Source organism: Sturnus vulgaris, chromosome 3 (genome assembly GCF_052056855.1).
Source record: "Sturnus vulgaris isolate bStuVul1 chromosome 3, bStuVul1.hap1, whole genome shotgun sequence".
Lineage (NCBI taxonomy): Eukaryota > Metazoa > Chordata > Aves > Passeriformes > Sturnidae > Sturnus > Sturnus vulgaris.
In genome coordinates, this window is record NC_142245.1 from 93,761,165 (window position 1) to 93,781,653 (window position 20,489).

The following is a 20,489-nucleotide window of genomic DNA, read 5'->3' on the forward strand; positions in this document are numbered from 1 at the left end:
ATATTTGTAAAACTTCTGAAAAACTGAGCAAAATATCAGTTTTAAATGTCATTGAATGTTTCTTGCTGGCAGTAGAATAATTTGATACAACTATAGCCATGGATGTTTGTGGCTATCAGGGCTGATCTCAGTAAAATGTCAGCTTTTAGTCTGAAGAAGTATTTCTGGTATGTGAATTACATTTAAGAGTGCTAGTAAACTGCCCCTACATTTGTTATCATCTCAGAGATAGCTTGCTCACAGGAAAATAACTTTCATAAGGCAATATTAAAATGAAACCAGATGATCTGATATTCTTTGTTGAGAGGTGCTAAAAGGTGTAGTTACACAAAAAAAGTATGGATTACTAATGCATGCATGCAAATTTCCCAGTGCTATTACTGAAAGTTATAGGATTTTCTTAAATCTGACTGTTAAAAACTGTCCTTTGCCTGCACAGCTGTTTTAGGGATTCTCCGGATGTGGTTGCTAAGCCAGGATTAGAGAAATTGGAAGGATGTTTTTTTTTTTTTTAAAAAAAGAGTCAAAAAATACATAGGCAAAGATGCTATTCCCATAGGAGGCTGAGCAAGAGTTTCTTCCACACAATGAATGGAAAATGCTCCTGGAGTGATGCTGAAATTTTCAGGCAGGTCATGTAGCCTTTTAGGTAAGACAGATAAACTTTGGACTTGTGAAAAGCTAAAAAGTTTTAACCAGCAGGTGGCTGAGGTGGTGACCTGTATGGGAGGAGGCTGTGAGCTACCATGTGCCATTCACAAAAAGGTTCCTGTGAAGCTGGTGTAAGCCATCTCTCACATGGCAAAATTCCCACTAGTCAGAGGAACATATAATGCCTGTTCTCAGAAATATTTGAGAGTGACAACTGCTTTGGGGCAGAGGTGCTTCTGGGTACATGGTGCTAGAGATGCTGCTGGAGACATATTGGTGGCACTCTTGGAAAGAGGCCCTCCCTGCCAATGGGCTTGCACTTCCTAAGGCACTGTGGCCTGTCAGTGACACCTGCTGGAGCGAGAACATCTCAGAGGGGTTGGCAGCCTGTGAAAGTGCTATTCTGCACTAGGGGACATCTTTGAGGAACTGTAGCTCAAGGATGACCCACGCTGGAGGAGAAACATTCAGAAACAGGGTGACGTGGAAACCTGAAGAAGCAGAAAGGAGAAAGATGAGTAAAACGCTAAATACATTGGCGGGGGGGTGGGGGAAAGCAAAAAGAGTGTACAAACTCCAACTTCCTGTACTGCCTCTCACCTCATTGGTACAGCAAAGATGGACACAAGGAAGTTGAGAAAAGAGAAAGGGAAGGATACGTGTTTGAAGTTGAGCCTGGTAATTAACTTGGTTGATTGTCTGTGTCCTCTTTCTTTTTAATTCCTGAATCACTGATCAGAAGTTAGTGTAAAATTGGTAATAAATTAAGCATGATTAAGTATTAATTTCCTTAATCAAAATAGTTTTGTCCACAACAATGTACTGAGCCCTTTGCGGTCACATAATTGTGAATTATTTATCTCATGGCCAAAATGCCCTTTTGAACAAGTAGCCCTGACCAAGGGATGGATTAATGCTTAATTTCATGGCAGAAGCTGTAGTTGCAGGCATTCGACCATCATGCAATTGGATGTGTGAGCAGCCACCAATCGTAAAGTCATAATTCATTCCAGTGCAGTCATGATACAATAACACGGAATAAAAAGGTTTGAGTAAAATAGTGCTGGTGCACAAGATGCATGGGTAGAGATAAGGGTATTAATCCTAATAAAAGAGCAAAAAAGAGCAAGCTGGGTCAGCCGAATTGACCTGGCAGTCTGCATCTGGCCTGCAGGTTAGGATCAGGAAGAACTGCGACTGTGTGAAATCCTTGAACTATGGTTTCATCATTTTCCTTCCTCAAGTGCAGAACAGTTTCCTGCCATGGTTGGAACAGCATGCATGAACAAGTTTCATAGAACATCTGTGTGATACTGAGGTCCTGTTGAGAGTTTAATGAAAAATTCCTATTTATTTGAACAAAGGCAGGTATATTAAGTTTGCTGAAAGGTGAGTTTGTTTAAACTGTGTAAGGGATTTAACCATTATAAAAAAACTTAATAAAATGGATTTGCTTTTGTTTTGACGTTTTGTGCATTTACCCAGGAGTGTGCTAGTTTACCTCTGATCATTTTTAAAATCCTGAGTACATTTTACAACTTTCTGTAGCTTTCAAGGTTAAAGTCTTTTGCAACCAACAAACATACTGATTTAGAAGAAAAATACATGTTCCTGTATCTGTCTGACCTGGTCTGACAATCAACTCACTGCATAATAACAAAAAAGAGAAAGTATTTTTCTGTTATTGCTAGTATTAATTATTTCTAAATCTTCTTGGAAAAGGCTTTTCTCTACATTCAGTAATACTTGGGCAAACTTAATTTTTATATCTGGTAGCAATGGTTAAACTGGTAGAACATAATGTAATCATAAATTAAAACTTTCAGTGTTCTGCTAAAATGTGTTGCATGGTTAATGCTAGATTTAAGATAGAATTGATTTCAATTAGTGTTCCATATCCAACTTGTTAAGAAATGTTAAATTTTAGAGCATTCACAAGTACTTAAAACTTAATCATGATTCTGAATACAGCAAAGGACAGTATAAGAAATGAGTGTAAATTTATCAATATTAAAATAAGTATGTGTAGGCTTTATACACCTTCTCTGTTACTTAGTGACCAGGGTAGCTGAGCAGGCATGGTGGGGGTGTGTACAGTTGTGCCCATGAACAGATAGAAATATCACTCTTCACTCTTACAGGACAACAAAGGAATTTAAACATAATGATGTAAAATAAAACTAAATATAGCTGTGATTCTGTTTATGTTAGTTAGCCAGAAGCACCATGCTCGAAAATTTGCCAGGAATAATGTGTAACATCCACCTTTTTAAATTTTTTTTTCTCCCTGGTGCCATTTTGTGTTGTTTACTTTAGGACTAAATGGCAGGCAATTTTCATGGAGCTACTTATTCATACCTAGATGTTGTGATGCTCTAAAACTAATTCTTGAACAAATCAAGATGATGAAACAACTCACACAAAAAAATTGGATATATTTAATGAGATTATTTTTAATGTACCTTTATTTTATTATACTGTAAAACATAAATGATATTACACACAAATTATATCTGTCTTTTTTTTATACAAATATTTTTAGTTTGTTTTTAAATTGGCATTAACTGCAAAAATGAAATGTAGTAAGAACAAGTTTGATATGTGAACAACATGCACAATAGCAACAGTCAGTAGGTATAAAAAATACCTGTTATCAAGAAGCATTTATAAATAATGAAACCAAAGAATCCCATGGGCTTCTAATGGATGTTATTATTTTGATCTTTATATATTGCTTGCAGTCTTTTAACTGCTCTTGTATCACATCAGGTTTATGAATTTCGAGACATTATTGGTAAAAATTATTGTTGTCAAAAGAAAACACTGAAATAGCCTGGATGGTATATTTTTATCACTTCATATTCTCCAATATGATAAATCAAATATTTGTAAGATATTATGTTGTCTTTATATCTGATTAGCTGCACTATAACATTTTTCTGGGCTACTAATGAGAAAGTTCTAGTGAGGAGCCAAAGGCCTCATATTTATTAAGTGAAGTAGGTGGTAGATGTAGTATCCTGTCATTGAAGAGGACTGCAGAAAAACTCACTGATCTTCTCATGCCTAAAGCTGTGCTTCCAAAGTGAAAAGGTCTCCGAGCTGCCATGTTACTCACAAGACTGTCCATAGGCACAGCCAAAACCACATTGCAGCTAATAGCCATGAAAGCATTAGTCCCTTCTCTGAAAGTACAGGAGCAGAACAAGTAACATGAATTACGCTCTGTCCTGCAAGAAACAATCAGCATTTTTACTGGTCTGGCTTTTTTTAAAAATTATGACTGTCATTTGCATTCATGTATTTTTATCTTTTCTCTCTGTATACAGCTGTTCCACGCACAAGTGATACACAGTGTAGCTCAGTTCCAGAGCCTAGATATGGAAGGAGAATTGGCTCTGAGTTTTCAGCAGGCTCTGTTGTTCGATTTGAGTGTAGTCCTGGCTATCTGCTACAAGGCTCAAAAGCTATCCGATGTCAGTCTGTACCAAATGCCTTAGCTCAGTGGAATGACACAGTACCAAGCTGTGTAGGTAAGCAAATACATTTACACTGTCTGTTCTGTCTCAGGTCTCTGAATTCAGATTCAGGAATTGTTTCAGAAAATAGCATTTAACCCATATATTCACTCTCCTTTGATTAATATCAGTCATGCCCAATTTAAAAGAGCAGTTTTCCATATCAAGAAATAATTGAGTACCAGATAGCTCATAGGCAGTATATTGTTTCATACAATGACTTAGATTATATGAACAAGTGTGATGAACATTTTCTTAAACATTCATTATTTTCATGACTTATCTGCAGCTTGAAATACAGGACAGAATTTAATTCTCCAGAAGTGTCTTTACCCGTTTTATTACACAGTACTTGTGTATTTCTATTACACATAGGATAATAATATCTTTTTTCAAGCAAAAGTATAGTGTACATTGAATAATGATAGCATTGTTCAATGATTTTCTTTAGTTTGTCAATAGACTTGCACTGAAATAATGCTTAGCACTCCAAAATTTTTTTGTAAACATTTAAATGTTTTACCTTCTCCCTATATGGATTTATATTCAAAAGTCATTGTTATTCCTAGGAATTTACTCTAGAATTAATAAGACTGCTCTAAAAAAAATAAATGTAGGTATCCCATTTTCTGTTTATTCTGGTTTTTAAAATTTTTTTGTTCTGTTTTCTCGAACCTTAAAGAAGTAAGTATGTATACGGTAAAAAATATTTAATGTCTACACCACTTTATCAGCTAGCTTCAATATTGGAACTATCTTGGGCTGTGGGTAAATTCACATTATTTTTTTCAGTCATGATTGTGTTTAATGTTATGTCTTTACAGTTTGTTGTTACTCTAAGGTAAGTCATGATTAGGCTGTTCTAGGGTGCACACATGCAAAATGAAATTCATTTCTGAATTATTTGTTCAGGCAGGTTATATCTTATGCTTAGTATCATTAATATATTTTAGATAAGATGCTTTCTAAGTTCAGATGATTGCTTCATGTGTATATATTTATGCTAGAAAAGCAAATTATTATAATTATCTTGATCTTAGTAAAATTACTACTACTTCTCTGTTCTCTAAAGTGGTTTAAGTTGTGGAATAATTTGTGATAATGCTTTCTTTCAGTGCCATGCAGTGGGAATTTTACTGAGCGCAGAGGTACTATTCTTTCACCAGGTTACCCTGAACCTTATGGTAACAGCTTAAATTGTGTGTGGAAAATCATAGTAACTGAAGGATCAGGTATTCAGGCAAGTCTGTAATCTGTCAAGCATGGAATATTAATTACTTTTTTTTGTTTATTTCTCTCAAAATTTCATAAATTAGTAATCCTATAATTGGGGGGCGAGGTACTTAAAATATTTGTGCTTTGGATTTCTCATTATTGTTCTTTGGTTAGCTTTATTTTATGTTTCTTGATTTTCACATGGGGGTATGAATGAGAAGTGATTAGCAAGCAGTTTTCTGTTTTAATTGTGTAGTATATTGAAAGCAGATCCTAATCCTTCAATCTGATATGCAAATACCAAATCTTTCTCTGTTAGGGTATTACTGGGGCCCTTGAGAGTTCTGAAGCTATCTTGATTATCTGCTCATTTACACTTTGAATAATTATTTAAAATGATGGAACGCGCATGCAAAATCCTTCTTACTTGCCTAGTGTCATATTTTCTAAGAGTTAGCACAATGTAAAAAATGAATATTGATTTTTTAATTTACATTCTTTTCACTGATGTGTCTAATGCTTGGATCTTTTTTATTTTTATTTTTATTTTTATTTTTATTTTTATTTTTATTTTTATTTTTATTTTTATTTTTATTTTTATTTTTATTTTTATTTTTATTTTTATTTTTATTTTTATTTTTATTTTTATTTTTATTTTCTTTGCTACGTGTTCTCTTTTTATTTTGTTGGTTTTAGAACATTTAAAAATGCATATGGCTTGTTGGCTTAAAAAAGTTCTGTGGTCCTGTTTTATAGATCCAGGTCATCAGCTTTGCCACTGAACATAACTGGGACTCCCTTGAAATATACGATGGTGGAGATATGACAGCACCGCGCCTTGGGAGCTTTTCAGGTTAGGATATGCCATGATTTAAAGATACAGTTTTATATATAGATATGCATGTGAAAGAGCATGTCTTTTTTTGCTCACACATATAGACAAGGAGTATGTATTCCATCATTGTTGATACCATTATGAAATGATCTTGGTTTTGGGAGGAGACTTCAGGTGGTGTAAACATGTCAATATTCAAATTCAAAGAGGTGTTCAGAAGAAAATATGACACTGAAATTTTTGACTTTGATTAGTGGAATTTAGTTGATAATACTTTCACAAAAATCTTTTATCTTTCCCCTCCCATAGAGGAGATACAGTGATATAAATTGGTAGTGACATTCAAGGAGCTTCCTTTGATAACTTTGACTTAACTTCTCCTTATTAGCCTGCCTTTCTCATGAAAAAAGATGAAGCATTCAATCTTCATCTAAACTCACCAGACATCACAGAACAAACCGGATTTAAACAACTAGGATATAAAAAAAAGAAAAAAAGTTGTTTAAAATTTCCATCAAGCACCTACACTTTTTATCTTTTTACATGAGACTTTTGTTTTATAGAAAGAGTGTGTTCTGTAAACCAAACCAAGAGAATGGGATTAAGTCTTGAGTAATTACCCAGACTCATGATTAATGCTCTGATTCTGGTGTAGCTAAAGCTGGTAGATTTTTGCCTCTCTGGTGATTTCACAAACTTTTAAAGTATAGATGCATATTGGGTTAGTAAGGAAATGAAGAACAAACTGAAAAATTTACTGATTAACACAATGACATAACGTGTGGCATATCCATTCGTCAGTTAAGGGCAGCTGTCCTGGCTGCATCACCTTCCAGATTGTTGGCTGCCCCCAGCCTCTTCACTGGTGGGATGGTGTGAGAAGGCCATGACACTGTGTAAGTGATGCTCAGCAATACCTCAAACATCCCTGTGTTATCAATATAGTTTTGGTCATGAAACAAAAACACAGCACCATGCCAGCATCAGTGATTAACTCCATCCCAGCCAGACCCAGTCCAAAAGACTATAACATTTTATATTAAATGCTAGTAACAAGGCAACAAGCAAAATGAAATTATGAAAATTAATCTACTTTTGGAAGCGAATAATGTGGCAAATATATTGGACCATTGGATAAAGAACAGATTAAATTATACGTTTAACAAAATTCTATTTAACAATACTCAAGACTCAAAACACTTCTTTATTCTACAAAATAAGTATGTCATCTTGCTTTAGCTTAAAAGCCTTCCTAATTTCCAGGGAAAGTGAAAAAGACAGCTTTTTGCATTAGAAATATTTCATTGGAGATAAAGTAGCATGGATTTACTGTGGATTTGTCTCTCGTAAAATGAATATCAGATCTAAATTGAAGAACTATTTTTCTGCATGGGAAAGAATATGTAAAGAGAACATGAAATCTTGTTCTCTAAACTGAACCAATGATGTGACATTGAAACTGAATTCCAGGCATGATGTCATGAGTGATAGAATTTCTCTCACTAAGTCATGTACAAAACCAGTCTTCTGATTCATTCTCTGTGGATTCCTCTGTCTTCTAAATACACATTCAAGAGGTAAAGGTGTACAATTCCTAAGAACTGACTAAATTGTGCTAATTATGTCACAGAGTTGATTTGGAAAGGTGAATTCACTGAGTCTGTTTCTTTTTGGCCAGTCCATAATCACTTCCAAGATTCCTGGATGACTGAGATTACCTGTTTGAGATCATTATGTGCTCAGTGCAACCCTCTTCTCTATATAGCATTGGTTGCATGATGTGTAAAGCAGATCCTTCCTTTGAATACATACATATATATATATATATATATATATATGTGTGTGTGTGTGTGTGTGTGTGTGTGTGTGTGTATAGACATATACAGAGAGAGAATTCGAATACAGTAGCCATTGAGGTTAACATCTGGAGAATCTACTCTTATGATGGTAATTAAATTTAGAAAGAAATTAGGTAAGAATGTGATCCATGCCGTATGCTTGTGCTAATCCAAGAAATGCTTAAAATGACCACTGATCTCTGTTCTGGCCTGGAAATTTCTTAGATAGCTACATGACTTTCACACATTCAGTGTAGTGTTTACCTCTGGAATATGGTATGCTACTCTTTGTTGCCATTGCTGATACTTGAAAGGGACACAATCTTAGGTAATAATACCATAATGTAGCATTTAAGAAGAAAACCTATCAGTCTTCATTCCTTTTTAAGGCTTTAGGCAAAATTTATGTGCATTTACTGCTTCCTAGGAGAGTTGCCTATTTTCCAGACTACAGATTGTCAATCAAAAGGTCAAGAAGTCTGTAAAACTCCAGTATCCTGCTATGGTATCCTGCCATGCTACATGAGCATTAGATATCTACACACCTCTAGCATGGAGACATCTACACTTAAACTACCATCAATGGTATCTGCTCCTGCATACAATTTCTCTCTACTGACAGTAAAGGAAATCCAAAACAATTAGGATAATAACAATATGCTTCATATACCCAATCCCAAAAAAGGCAGAGGTTAGCAAGTGGATAATAGAATTCCACTTAGATCATAGAATCATAAAATCATAGAATAATCCAGACTGGAAAGGACCTCACAAGACCATGTAGTTCAAACTTTTGTAAGAAAGGGAATCTAGATGGTTTTGTCCAGCAATACATCCATACAACTCTGTCCAGTTGTATCTTCAGTGATAGAGACTCTTCCATGTCTCTTGAGTAGTTGCTGCAGGGGATGGTTGTTCCCACTGTAAAAATGTTCTTTCGAATGTTATGACAAAACATTCCCCTATGCATCTTGGACCTCTTGTCCCTTGTCTTCTCCTTGCGGCTCCCAGTGAAGTGAGGAGCCCTTTAGGTGCTGGAATACTGTGATGAGGTCCCCTCTGAGCCTTCTCTTCTATAGGAAGAAGAGACCTAACTCCTTCAATCTTTTCTCACAGGGTAAGTTCTCCAGCCTTTGATAATCGTTATGATCCTCCTTTGGACCTCTCCAGTCTGTCCTTGTCTTTCTTGAATTGTGAGGACCAGAATGGGACACAATACTTCACACACAGCCTGGCAAGTGCTGAGAAGAACAGCATGATTGCTTCTCTATCTCAGCTAGTAATGCCCCTCTGGATGCAGCTCAGGAACCTATTTGTCTTCTTCACTGCAGCAGTACACTGCTGACTCATATTCAGCTTATCCACTGTGACACTCCCAGGTCCTTTCAGCAAGGCTGCTCCTCAACCACACAAATCCTAGCCTGTAGCAGGCTCTTCTGCTTATTCTAACAGAAATGTAGGGCTTTGCACTTGTCTGTTAAAGTTCATACTGGTCTTGCTAGTCTACTCTTTCAGTCTTTCCAGGTCTCTCTGACATGTCAGCCCTTCCACTCAGTTCAGTGTCACCAGCAAACTTAGTGAGGGTGCTTTCAATCCCACCACCCAAATAATTTCTGAAGATATTGAAACAGTGTAGGAACCAGTATCAGGGGGCTTCCATTGATGACAGATAGTCAGCCTGAATGATGCCATTGAATGTGGCAATTATGAGAATTAAAAACTAGCCTCATTTATTTCCCACAGTACAATAAGATCTAACTTCTCTTATTGAATATCACCCTTTAAGGAAGTAAAATACTGGTGTTAAATGTTACCAGGTTCTACAAAGGAACAGAACTGTCAGGTGACTTTTGTTCATTAGAGAATATAATAGCTGTTATGAGTTAACATCTTCATTGTTACAGGACACCTTAAACATCTTTAAATATATTTCAAATTCTTTATGGATACTGTTGAGGAATACAGTTGGTGCTGGTAGCTGCATGAGCAGCTGCAGTTCAAGCTGCTCCTGGAGCTCTGGGTGGTGCAGCCTGAGGCAAGAGGCCTTGAACATCCAACACCTTGCACAGCAAAGGGCCTGGGGACCTGTGGTTCAGGCTGGTGAGAGACCACTCAAAGACATGACAGCAGCTGAGGACTAGGGAGGAAGAGACTTTTGTGAGTGGTGAGACTGTGAGGGTGCAAAAGCCCAGTGGTTTCTTGGTTGGGATTCTCCTCAGAGGCATCAGCTTGAGCTGTTTCAGTGTAAGTTCACTGTGAATATAAGTCTTTATGAACAAGACATCAGAGACTCTGCTGTGAGAGACCCAGGATGGAATCTGTGAGGGAACCTGGCTGTGAGGATGGGATGTACAGGCAGTGAAACAGGGACCTGTGGGATCACCAGAGCTGCCCGCTGTGAAGGGGCTCCAGTCCCTGCCGTGAAAGTCTCTGGTGGTGGGAGTGTGACCAACCTGTCTGGATGGTCAGACGGGGAGGTTCCCTTAACAGATACTATGAAAAGTCCTTCTTTCAGGAAGATGTTCCACTGTTTTCTGTACTCCAGAGTAATATTGTGTGATGTGAGTGCTCTGCACTCTCTGAATTTCAATATAATGAGTTTCTGTGTCAGACAGTAAACACCTTCCTTAAATGCCACCTTCTCATCTTTCAGATCCTCTATTTATATCAAGATTTTGCTTAATTCATTTTTAGATATAGAAGTATTTACCAGTTCCTAGTTTAGATTGTAGACTTAGGAAGATAATTCTTTTCAGCATTTCTTTTTAAGCCCAAGTTTCAGGTTTATATCTAGGCTGCTCACAGTTACTATAGAAACAGAAAATGCCCCACAGGAAATGAGAATTTTTCTTATGCATCCACCATTGAAGTTCATTAGCTATTTGATACTGTCTTTGAGGGTAATCAGAGAAATTGATATAATTTTTAGCCTCAGTAGGTTTTCCAGCTTTAGACAGTAGAATATGAGTTACATTGTATCATGTGGTAATAAAATCAGTGCTTGTCAGACTTAGCAATTCCAGTGCCAAAGAATGTAGCCAGGGTTAATGATAAGCTTGTTGTGTAGCACACACGGTTTTATTATGGATATTTGAATTAGGAAAATCTAGTATGTTGGGATTTTTTTTTTGTTTGGTTTGGTTTGTTTTTTTTGTTTCTTTGTTTTTATGTGTTGTACCTGCTACTTCATTTTCTGTCATATCCTCTAAATTAGCTTAATGGTTAAAATATTATTGTGGGAAGAAGATATGGAGTAGTCACAGAAAAAAAATCTGAACTACTTTGTTCTGTACTTCAGGTTTTATAGAAATGTGAGGAAACAGTCAAATGGCAGTTGAGCTTGTTGTCATAATCAAATCCTTTATTTATTTGATTTTTTTTCCTTTTTACATCCCTTTTTTTCTGTCCAAGTCTATAAGGTTTCCTCTAAACATGATGGGATCTTTTTATATTGTACTTACAATATATAGCCTCTTATTTTTATGGCTTGTAATCAAACTTTTCCTGCAGCTTCAAAAGAATACAAGGCAGGACACAGCAGAATATTCGAGATTCCCGTATATGTAATGAAAAGAAAATAAGCCTGTCTGATTCAGTCCTGGTTATGTCTTCTCAATACAAAACTCTGATCAGCATGCTACAGTTTATTCCATAACTCTTATTTTTCCAGGAACAACTGTGCCAGCCTTGTTGAATAGTACCTCCAATCAACTTTACCTTCATTTTCACTCTGACATTAGTGTGGCAGCAGCAGGTTTTCACCTGGAATACAAAAGTAAGGCTCCTTGTTTTTTGAAACTTACTCGGGAAAAGCATGCATATAGAAAGGGAAACAGATGTTTTACATTATGCTTTTTGCTTTATTATTTGTTGGGTTTTTTGGTGCAATTCATGATTAAAATGTGAGGTTTAATATTGATGTGGATTTTCTTAACTTATTTCAGCTTAGTTCTGAAGTTTAGGTGACAAAAGAAGAGTTAATTTCCTTCTTGGAAATTGATAAATCCAGAGAAGATAATATGTATTTTCCTATTAATATGTGCATATATTTATGCCTTGTAGTTCTTTCCTTTCCTTCGAATTATTTTCTCTCAACAAATTTCTGTAATTGCAAAAAAACCAACCTTTTAATCCCAGAGCTACAAGAAAACACAACAGTTATCTTGGTAAATCACTGGTGGTATAAACTAATAATAAGAATAATCTAAGTATTTTCATGGCAAATTCTACTATATGTCCACTTTTTATAAACTTCATAATAAAATACAGAGGTGTGGAGTTATAAACATAGTTGATTACCTCACATAATCATATTTTATTCAAACTTTTTTGTATTATTACAACTTTTCAAAACTTAAATTACTATACAATAATAGTAAATTCAGTACATGCGCTTTCATAGCTCATGCAATTTTAACTGGAAATAGGTATTGCTAATAGTCTACTATTTAAAAAGCAATATGATGAGTTGACAGTCTGATGAGTGCTTAGACAAAGATCACAAAGTAAATCCTTGTAATTTTTGAAGCATCTTCTCTTTTTTCAAAAGCCATTCAAGAATTTTCCTGAAAATGGAGTTAGCTTTTATATTTCATTGAGTGCAAGAATAATATCTAAAAATGGTAATGTTGGTTTTAATATTTGGAAGAAATACATATAAAAAAATAAACATGGAATTTTTTTATAAGTTCTATTCAGGACTGAGATAAAAAATTGTAAAGAAAACATAAAACTGGACAAAATTTTGAAGGACTACATTTTCTGCTCATAATAAATATTTTAAGCTGGCTGTAGTCACAGGACAGTCCCATGTTTTCATTTAAATTCCTGCATAGTTCAAACATTTATATGCAAGCGTGTTGTAGGAGTTATTTTAATACAATCATTCCAGTGGTGATGTAGAATGAAAATACGAATATTACCTCTGCAGGAATTTTTTAGAATCTACTGTTTTGAGAAAGTTTTGTGGGTTTGTTTGTTTGTTTTTTTCTGGGGACTCCTCCTCCACAGTTGGTCATCTTGTTTTTCTCCTCCAGTATTTCTCTTTAACCTACAGTGAAAGTATAATTCCATATGAAGCATAAAGAATACACATTAATTCTAGAAACTAATGGAATGAACGTTTGACATTTTTATATTTTACTGTATCAGTTTTATTATCCCTGCAACTCCTGAGAAAAACCTATTCAGCTAACAAGTAAAATCACTTAGATTTATACTTTTGCTTGTCTCCTAATTGCCGGTTTCCCAACTGTGTTCTGTTAAAGCATCTATTTTACTTCAGTGGTCCAGCTAATATTGAAATAGCTAATATTTCAAGGCCAGTGTTTCTTAAAAGTGCATTTTAGTGCAGGTCAAGGTAGCAATGTTGAGCATTCAGAGCTTAGCTATTCTGTTGATAGTCTGACAGGAAAGAAACAAATTTGTTTCTTACATGGCTACATGGTCTCTGCAGGTTGATAGGAGTACAGTATATCTCTCTGTGTGACTGAATGCAGAAACTGAGCAAGTTCCCACAGCAAGAATTTACAGTTTTATACTGAGCAGTCACCTTTTCAGATCAAGAAAACAGCAGGGAAGGAAATACATTTCTGTGCAGATATTGCAAGTATTTGATTATGAATTCTGAAGTCTCTGATCATTTGTTCACCTAATATTTGAAGCAGCATCTGAAAAAGAAATACCTTTAATATATAACAAAAATATCAGCTATCTGGGAAAAAAAGCATTCAACATGAAATGCTATGTTAGGATATCAGATCCTTTCATTGAATTAAAAAAAAAAAAAAAAAAAAAAAAAGGAGAACTAGATTAATAGGCATAGAATCACAGAATATGCTGAGTTATAAGGGACCCTTGGACCCATCAGGACACTGAATCCAACATGTTTGTTTGTCCCTTGGTTCTTTCTAATAAAATGCTTTGGAGATGTAGCTTTCAGGTATAAGTGTGTTCAGTTCAATTCTTTCATCTTCCTGCAGAAATGTTAATGTCTGAATAGTCATAGTGGGGCTGCTTTACTTAATAAGATGAACTAAGCATGTCTAACAGGATTTGTATCAGCATTCTAATTACCAGGAAAAATGATCGATCATTCTTGGTCAACTTATATTCAGACATTTTGTAAACAGAGCACTAAGATCAAATGTATAAAGAACACACCACTGTTGTGAGCCCAAAGACTTCGGATTAATGTGTGCATCAAAGGGGAAATCAGGACTTGATCACGATATTTAATGGTTTTCAGTTCTTGTTCAAAAAATTTTAAAAATTAGCAAGTCCAAAAAGAACAAAAATTGGTGGGTACAATTTTTATTTCATTTCCAAGTAGGTAATTTTGTTCCTACAATTTTTTTAATAGAATTTTGGTGGCCTTTCTGTGGCCCGGACTGAATTTTAATAATGGCTTTATTGAGAGTATGTAATTTATAGTTATGCTTATTTTACTATTTGAGTAATGCTTCTATAAATCAAAATGTCCTTATCTATATTTCCTGCTATTTTATGGAATGGGAATGGATTTGTTTATGAAGGTTTTTTTTTTTTTTTTTTTTTGAGCAATCAATTGCTATCAGTCAAAGCTAACAATAAAAATCCACAGTTTTTCTGATTTTTCATCAGATTTCTAGGAAACCCACAGAGATCGGGCATATTCTTATTTTAAAAAACAAAACCCCAAATATGAAAATTCATGGCTTCCTACATCTCTTATGGTAAACAGCCTTAGAGTTCTTTTCTCCTGCTACCTGCACATCATTCCCAGTTAGCATTAACTGAAATTATACGTACTCATCAGAGAACACTGGAACCTTTGGTAAGGTTTTAGACATAAGTATTTAGGAAAAAAAAAATCTATCTGCTTTGGAAATTGTGAAAGCTATAGTAATTTTCATAAGGCAAAAATTTTTCAAACCCTCTTTTCATATTTCACCTTGTATTGGATATTTTTATTTTCTTACTTGTAATTGAGAACCAGACTTGTCATTTGGTCCTAAAAATTTAAAGTATTTCAAGAAAATTAAGTAAATGAGCATTTTTTAAAACTCTTTGGGGATGAATTAAATGGGACTCTGAGAAACCTAGTCTAGTGAAAGGTGTCCCTGCCCATGGCAACGAGGTTAAACTAGATGATCTTTAAGATCCCTTCCAGCCTGAACCATTCTATGATTCTGTGAAAATATTACCTGAGTAGGAAGTGTAGAAAAAGTTGCTTTGTACTCATTGTTCCTTCTGTAACAAGAATGATAAACTGTTAGAACAAAGACCAATAAAACTTTTCCTAAGCAAACACCCAGTGTGTGAGTGTTAGTCCTGAAACAGTTAATTTCTTAAATATAAAGTAAACACTTTAAGTATTGTGTTAGCCAAAACTGCACACAGTACTCAAGGTGAGGTCACACCAGGGCAGAGTAGAGCAGGACAATCAACTCCTAAAAATGACACTAAGCTATTAAAAAGTTTCCAAAGGAAGGCCATGAGGATGGTGAAGGGCCTTAAGGTGAAGCTGCATGAGCAGCAGCTGAGGGCACTGGGTCTGTTCAGCCTGGAGGAGACTGAGGGGAGACCTCAGTGCAGTTACAGCTTCTTGTGAGGGGAAGAGGAGGGACAGACCCTGATCTCTGCTCTGTGGTGACAGTGACAGGACCTGAGGGAATGGCCTGAGGGAAGTTGTGACAGGGGAGGTTTAGGTTGAATATTAGAAGAAGATTCTTCCCCAGAGGGTGCTTGGGCACTGGAACAGCTGCCCAGGGCAGTGGTCACAGCACCAGCCTGACAGAGTCTGAGAAGTATTTGGAGAATTCTCTCAAACATATAGCATGACTTGAGCAGGGCCAAGAGCTGGATTTGATTATACTTTTGGGTCCCTTCCAAATCAGGAAATTCTATGAGTCTGTATATAATTACTTTTCTAGTGGGAAGACAGTTCGGAATTAGAGTGAAGACAATTAGCTTTCCAACTATAGATATTAACAGAAAAATATCCATTCATAATAAGAAGCTGTTGAACATATCGAGCCCAAATTTGTAATTCAAATCCTACATCAGCAGATTACAGCAAGGATAGAAGAAACAAAGTGGATCTAGCAGGGTTTCATCTAGCTTTACCTTTTATATTCATTACAAATTGGTAGTAGGTGAAACTGCTCTAAAATAATCATTCCAGTATTCTGCAGAACCCTGATGTCCTTACATAAAAAGTCTTCATTACAGCATTAGAAAGTGAGAATTATTTAGGAACATTCCCTTCATCCCAGAAGAAATTCCAAGGAGTAGAGAGAAAGGAGCAACAGAGAAGAGTGTCCTTAAGTCACTACTACATTATTTACACACAATAAAAATTATGCCTTTAAAATTATCTGTCATATTTTAGAATAAATGGATAAGTATTTCTACTTAAAAGATATTTCACCAGTGTAAATGCTATAAGCATGCCTGAGTTTGGATCACTATGTTAGGGAAAATTTTACTTCAGTAAGATATATTTGGGTTGCTAACACTTGATCACATATCTTACATTCCACACTGTATATTGTTTTGAAGTAGCTTTATAAAAATTTGTAGATCCTTTATAAAAGCTTCAGCCACTGATGAAAGCTTATAAATATTTCAAGACAATTTAAATATTTGAATAATTTTATTTCTTGAAACATTTTCTTCCTTTTAACAATGTCTCTCTACTGTCCTGTCCATCTGCAGGTTTTTTTAATGTATGTCTTTATAGGGCTAAGTGATGTCTCCTGTTATTTCAGGACTGTAGGTTTTTAAACCGGTTGCAACAACCTTTAGTTGACAGGGCAGTAAAATATGCAACAGGTTACTGTAGAAAAGATGAGAATTAATCATTTAACTAATCCTTCATATGCATGTGCTAGAATAAATACCAAACCTAATTATTTTCACAATCACCAGCAAGTCCAATCAAAGAGTGCTTTGTTGCATTCCTAATATGTACAAGGGTAGGAAGAATAAATAACTCTGTTATTTGATTGAATTCCTTTTAATCTAATGAATGAAGGAACAATCAACTATCTAAATGGTGTATTTTAGAAATGTGACTGTTTAATTCCACTGCATTTGTGACCACTGACTTTTAAGCTTGGTCTTCAAATCTCATTTATTAATTCAGTGGTAGTTTAAATGTTTTCCTTAATATTCAAACAAATGAAAAAATAAAAAATCTGAAAATAATGAGTGTTTGCTTACCATGCTGCTTGAACTTCTTTGTTAAAGTCAAGTTTGCTTTAGTAAAAACTGAATATATGCTGAATATTAATATACAGGTTTAGGCCATAAATGTTTATATGTATGTATGTATGTATCTATGTATGTATGTATGTATGTATGTATGTATGTATCTATCTATCTATCTATCTATCTATCTATCTCTCCAAATTTAGGGATTAGAATTAAATTTTTGAGTAAAAATATCTTGTTTTATGCAGTCAGTATTTTAAAAGTGTCATCCAGCTCTGTTTCCTTGAATTAGAAAATATGGCATAGGTCAGCATCACTCTTTTTGTAAACTTTTAGTTTACTGCTGTACCAAGATGATGGAATATGTATGAGAACATAAGCTTACTTTTAACCAACATCTCCTTTTCTGAAGCATTCTGTCATGCCTTTTCAAGTGTTGAAGGTTCTTGGCAGCTGAAATAAAGGATTCACTGCTAAGGGGACTAGAGAACAATTTACTGTCTTTTGTAGTACTTCTCTATCATGAAGATATCTAATAAATTAAAAGATAAAAACCAGACTAGCAGAAAAGAAAATAAATTCTTCCAAGTAGCATATTGTATTTTACAGGTCCAGTTTAAGATCTTTCATGCAATTTGATTTTTAATGTGGCTCTTCAGTGCAAGTCTTTTCCTTTTCCCTCTTTTAAAGCAGGTGTGAGTCATAAACATGCCAGTTTTAATTTAGCTGGTCCTGATCCTGTCAGTATATCTGTACAACTTACTAGCTGTTGACAAGAGTCTGACCTCTCTGCAGTAACTCATTGAGATAAAGACATTTTCTAGGCTGGTGTTTGAAGCATGAAGTTTTGAAAGGGAAAGCTTGGATTTTAATATACACTATCATCAAAATAGAAAGAACAAGTCACTCCAGCTTGATGTTTGTAACATAATAAAGCATAATATGTTTCCGTTAGCTGCATAGGTGTGAGAGGAATTCAAAAAAAGAAAGCCTGATGACTTTTGGTCCAGCTGTCATGACATTCTTGTGTTGTCCAGTTCTCAGCTTTCTGAAATGGACACTAATAGGCATTCACATTGTCAGATATGCCAGCAAGGATTTTCTTTCTGCCAGAAATGGCAGTGATGTTTGGACACAATTTGAGGTAATTGTAGGCATGGATATAATTTTGTAAGTAAAGCATGTTTGTCTTATGCCACAGCAGAGTCAAGAAAATGTTTAGCAAACAGTAAGTGGAAGAGGGTCAGGGAGAGGGTTATCACTCTTGACATTGATGTGTTCTCTTTTGCACTGCATAGCAGAGGCTGGGCTCTGAAAAGCATACACTTAAGAAATCCTTGTTCCTTTTTTGATTGCTTGGACTTGACATTTAACATGTTTTCCCTGTATCACTGACTGTTCACATGCAACCTCATTTAATAATGTATTTCAGAGTCTCTAAATATTTAAAGTTTCATAGTTTATCCCCAGATACCAGATTTTGTTTGCTTTCTCTCAAGCATTCTTTTGATTTTTGGACCTGTTCTAACTAAACCAATTTTTTAATTACACTGCGCTAGTACTATGGAATGATTAGAATAACAGATGTGAGGATTCAGAATAGTATTTGATTCTGCTTTCAACTTTCTCTTGCTTTTGGGAAGGTAATATTGCTTCTTAATATCAAGTATATCAAAGAAAGAGTGTTTTATGATGTTCTCATAGAATATTCCATAATTTGCATCATCAGACCAAAATAGTAGTATATACAAAATGTCATGAAAAGTATAAGCAGCTAGCAGAAAAAAGTTTACCTAATCTAATTATTAGAATATTTTAAAGATAAATACATAATATGCTACAATATCTAGCAGTTACATAGAAAGTTAGTTTGAAGGTTTTTGATTGATGAGTCTGTTTAAATTCTGTATGCTATTCGACCAATGATGGAATGAGCTATATTAAAAACACATTATTAGTGTTGCTATGCATCCACTGTTATAACTGTTTCTGTAACTCAGAAAAATATGTAAAAGTAACTTTATTCATACAGACCCAAGACTCAGCCCTGTTACTCTCAACATACAGGAATGCTGAGTTCCAAAATACAGATTTCTTGATGACAGGAAGTGAACCTCAAATTTATATTCACAGAATTCAGCAAGTACATTGATATCTGTAAGCAATTTAGTCACTATGACTTTTTCAGGTGCTTATTTATTTATTAACAGTGATCTTGGAGGAGATCTTTTAAAATTTTATTTTCTATTCAAGAGTGAGAAGAGTGAGAAAATGCAGAAATAAGTTTTGATTTGCTGAAGTTGCATCTGAACACTGGATTCGCAAATTAGTGAACAGCAGTCTATGTATGGTGTTTTGAATGACTGAGAGGAGGCATCACACTGCACTTAATGCTGAAACAGTTTGTGCATATGCATATCACAGCTATTGAGTACCTATACCCAAAGGAATTTTCCAGACACTCATACATTTATGGAATGCAGAATGATTGACCAAAAGAATGATACTGATTGACTTGCAGCAAAATCCAAACCATTGAAGTTAATGACAATATTGCCATGATTATTTGGAACATTACAGTTGTACACAGTGACCACACATGAGATTCCTAGTGGCCATGTGAAGTCACCATAACATCATTTGAAAGTTGATTATATTGGACGAATATTAAAAATTTCTAAATTCTGTGATAGAAATATCTGAAAATCTTTAAAGTACATTTAGGTGTTTTCCTAAATTATGCATTCCAGTACAAAAAAAAAAAAAAAAAAAACTACTTCAGGGAGATCCCATTGTTTGCAACTACTAAATAATTCTTATTTAATTCTTATTTAATTTGAAATCTTTTTGTTTGTTACCTCTTGCATAATTTGTTATGAAGACTATACTTCATACCTTGATGGTTTCCATTCAGAATTAGAATGGCTTTTCATTATCTTAATTTCTGATAAAGGTGACATATAGTAAAACACAAGGGCACAGGACAAACAAGGAGCATTCAGGACCATAGAACTTAATTCCAGGAAAGAAAAAACAAATGGCACAGCAATCCCAAATTTAAAAGTTATTTCAGACTTCCATGTACTTTATTAGGAAAAATATACTTACTTCAGGTAAAATTTGAGTTGCAAAAGACTGGAATTTTGTGAAATTTTTATTTGTGCATTTAATATTTGTAAGGCATTTATATTTGAGTGATGAAAACTACATACATAAAGGTTTATAGATAAAGTTAAA

General features: G+C 34.9%; 1 protein-coding gene across 2 annotated transcripts in view; it reads left to right on the plus strand.

Moving 5' to 3' along the window:
* CSMD1 (CUB and Sushi multiple domains 1) overlaps positions 1 to 20,489 on the plus strand; it is a 1,072,714-nt gene that overhangs the window by 912,103 nt on the left and 140,122 nt on the right. For both annotated transcript variants that reach the window (XM_014869526.2, XM_088162298.1), the window contains exons 34-37: positions 3,981 to 4,184; positions 5,285 to 5,409; positions 6,141 to 6,237; positions 11,728 to 11,832. In XM_014869526.2, the coding sequence (XP_014725012.1) occupies positions 3,981 to 4,184; positions 5,285 to 5,409; positions 6,141 to 6,237; positions 11,728 to 11,832 (531 nt within the window). The remainder of the gene's footprint in view (positions 1 to 3,980; positions 4,185 to 5,284; positions 5,410 to 6,140; positions 6,238 to 11,727; positions 11,833 to 20,489) is intronic.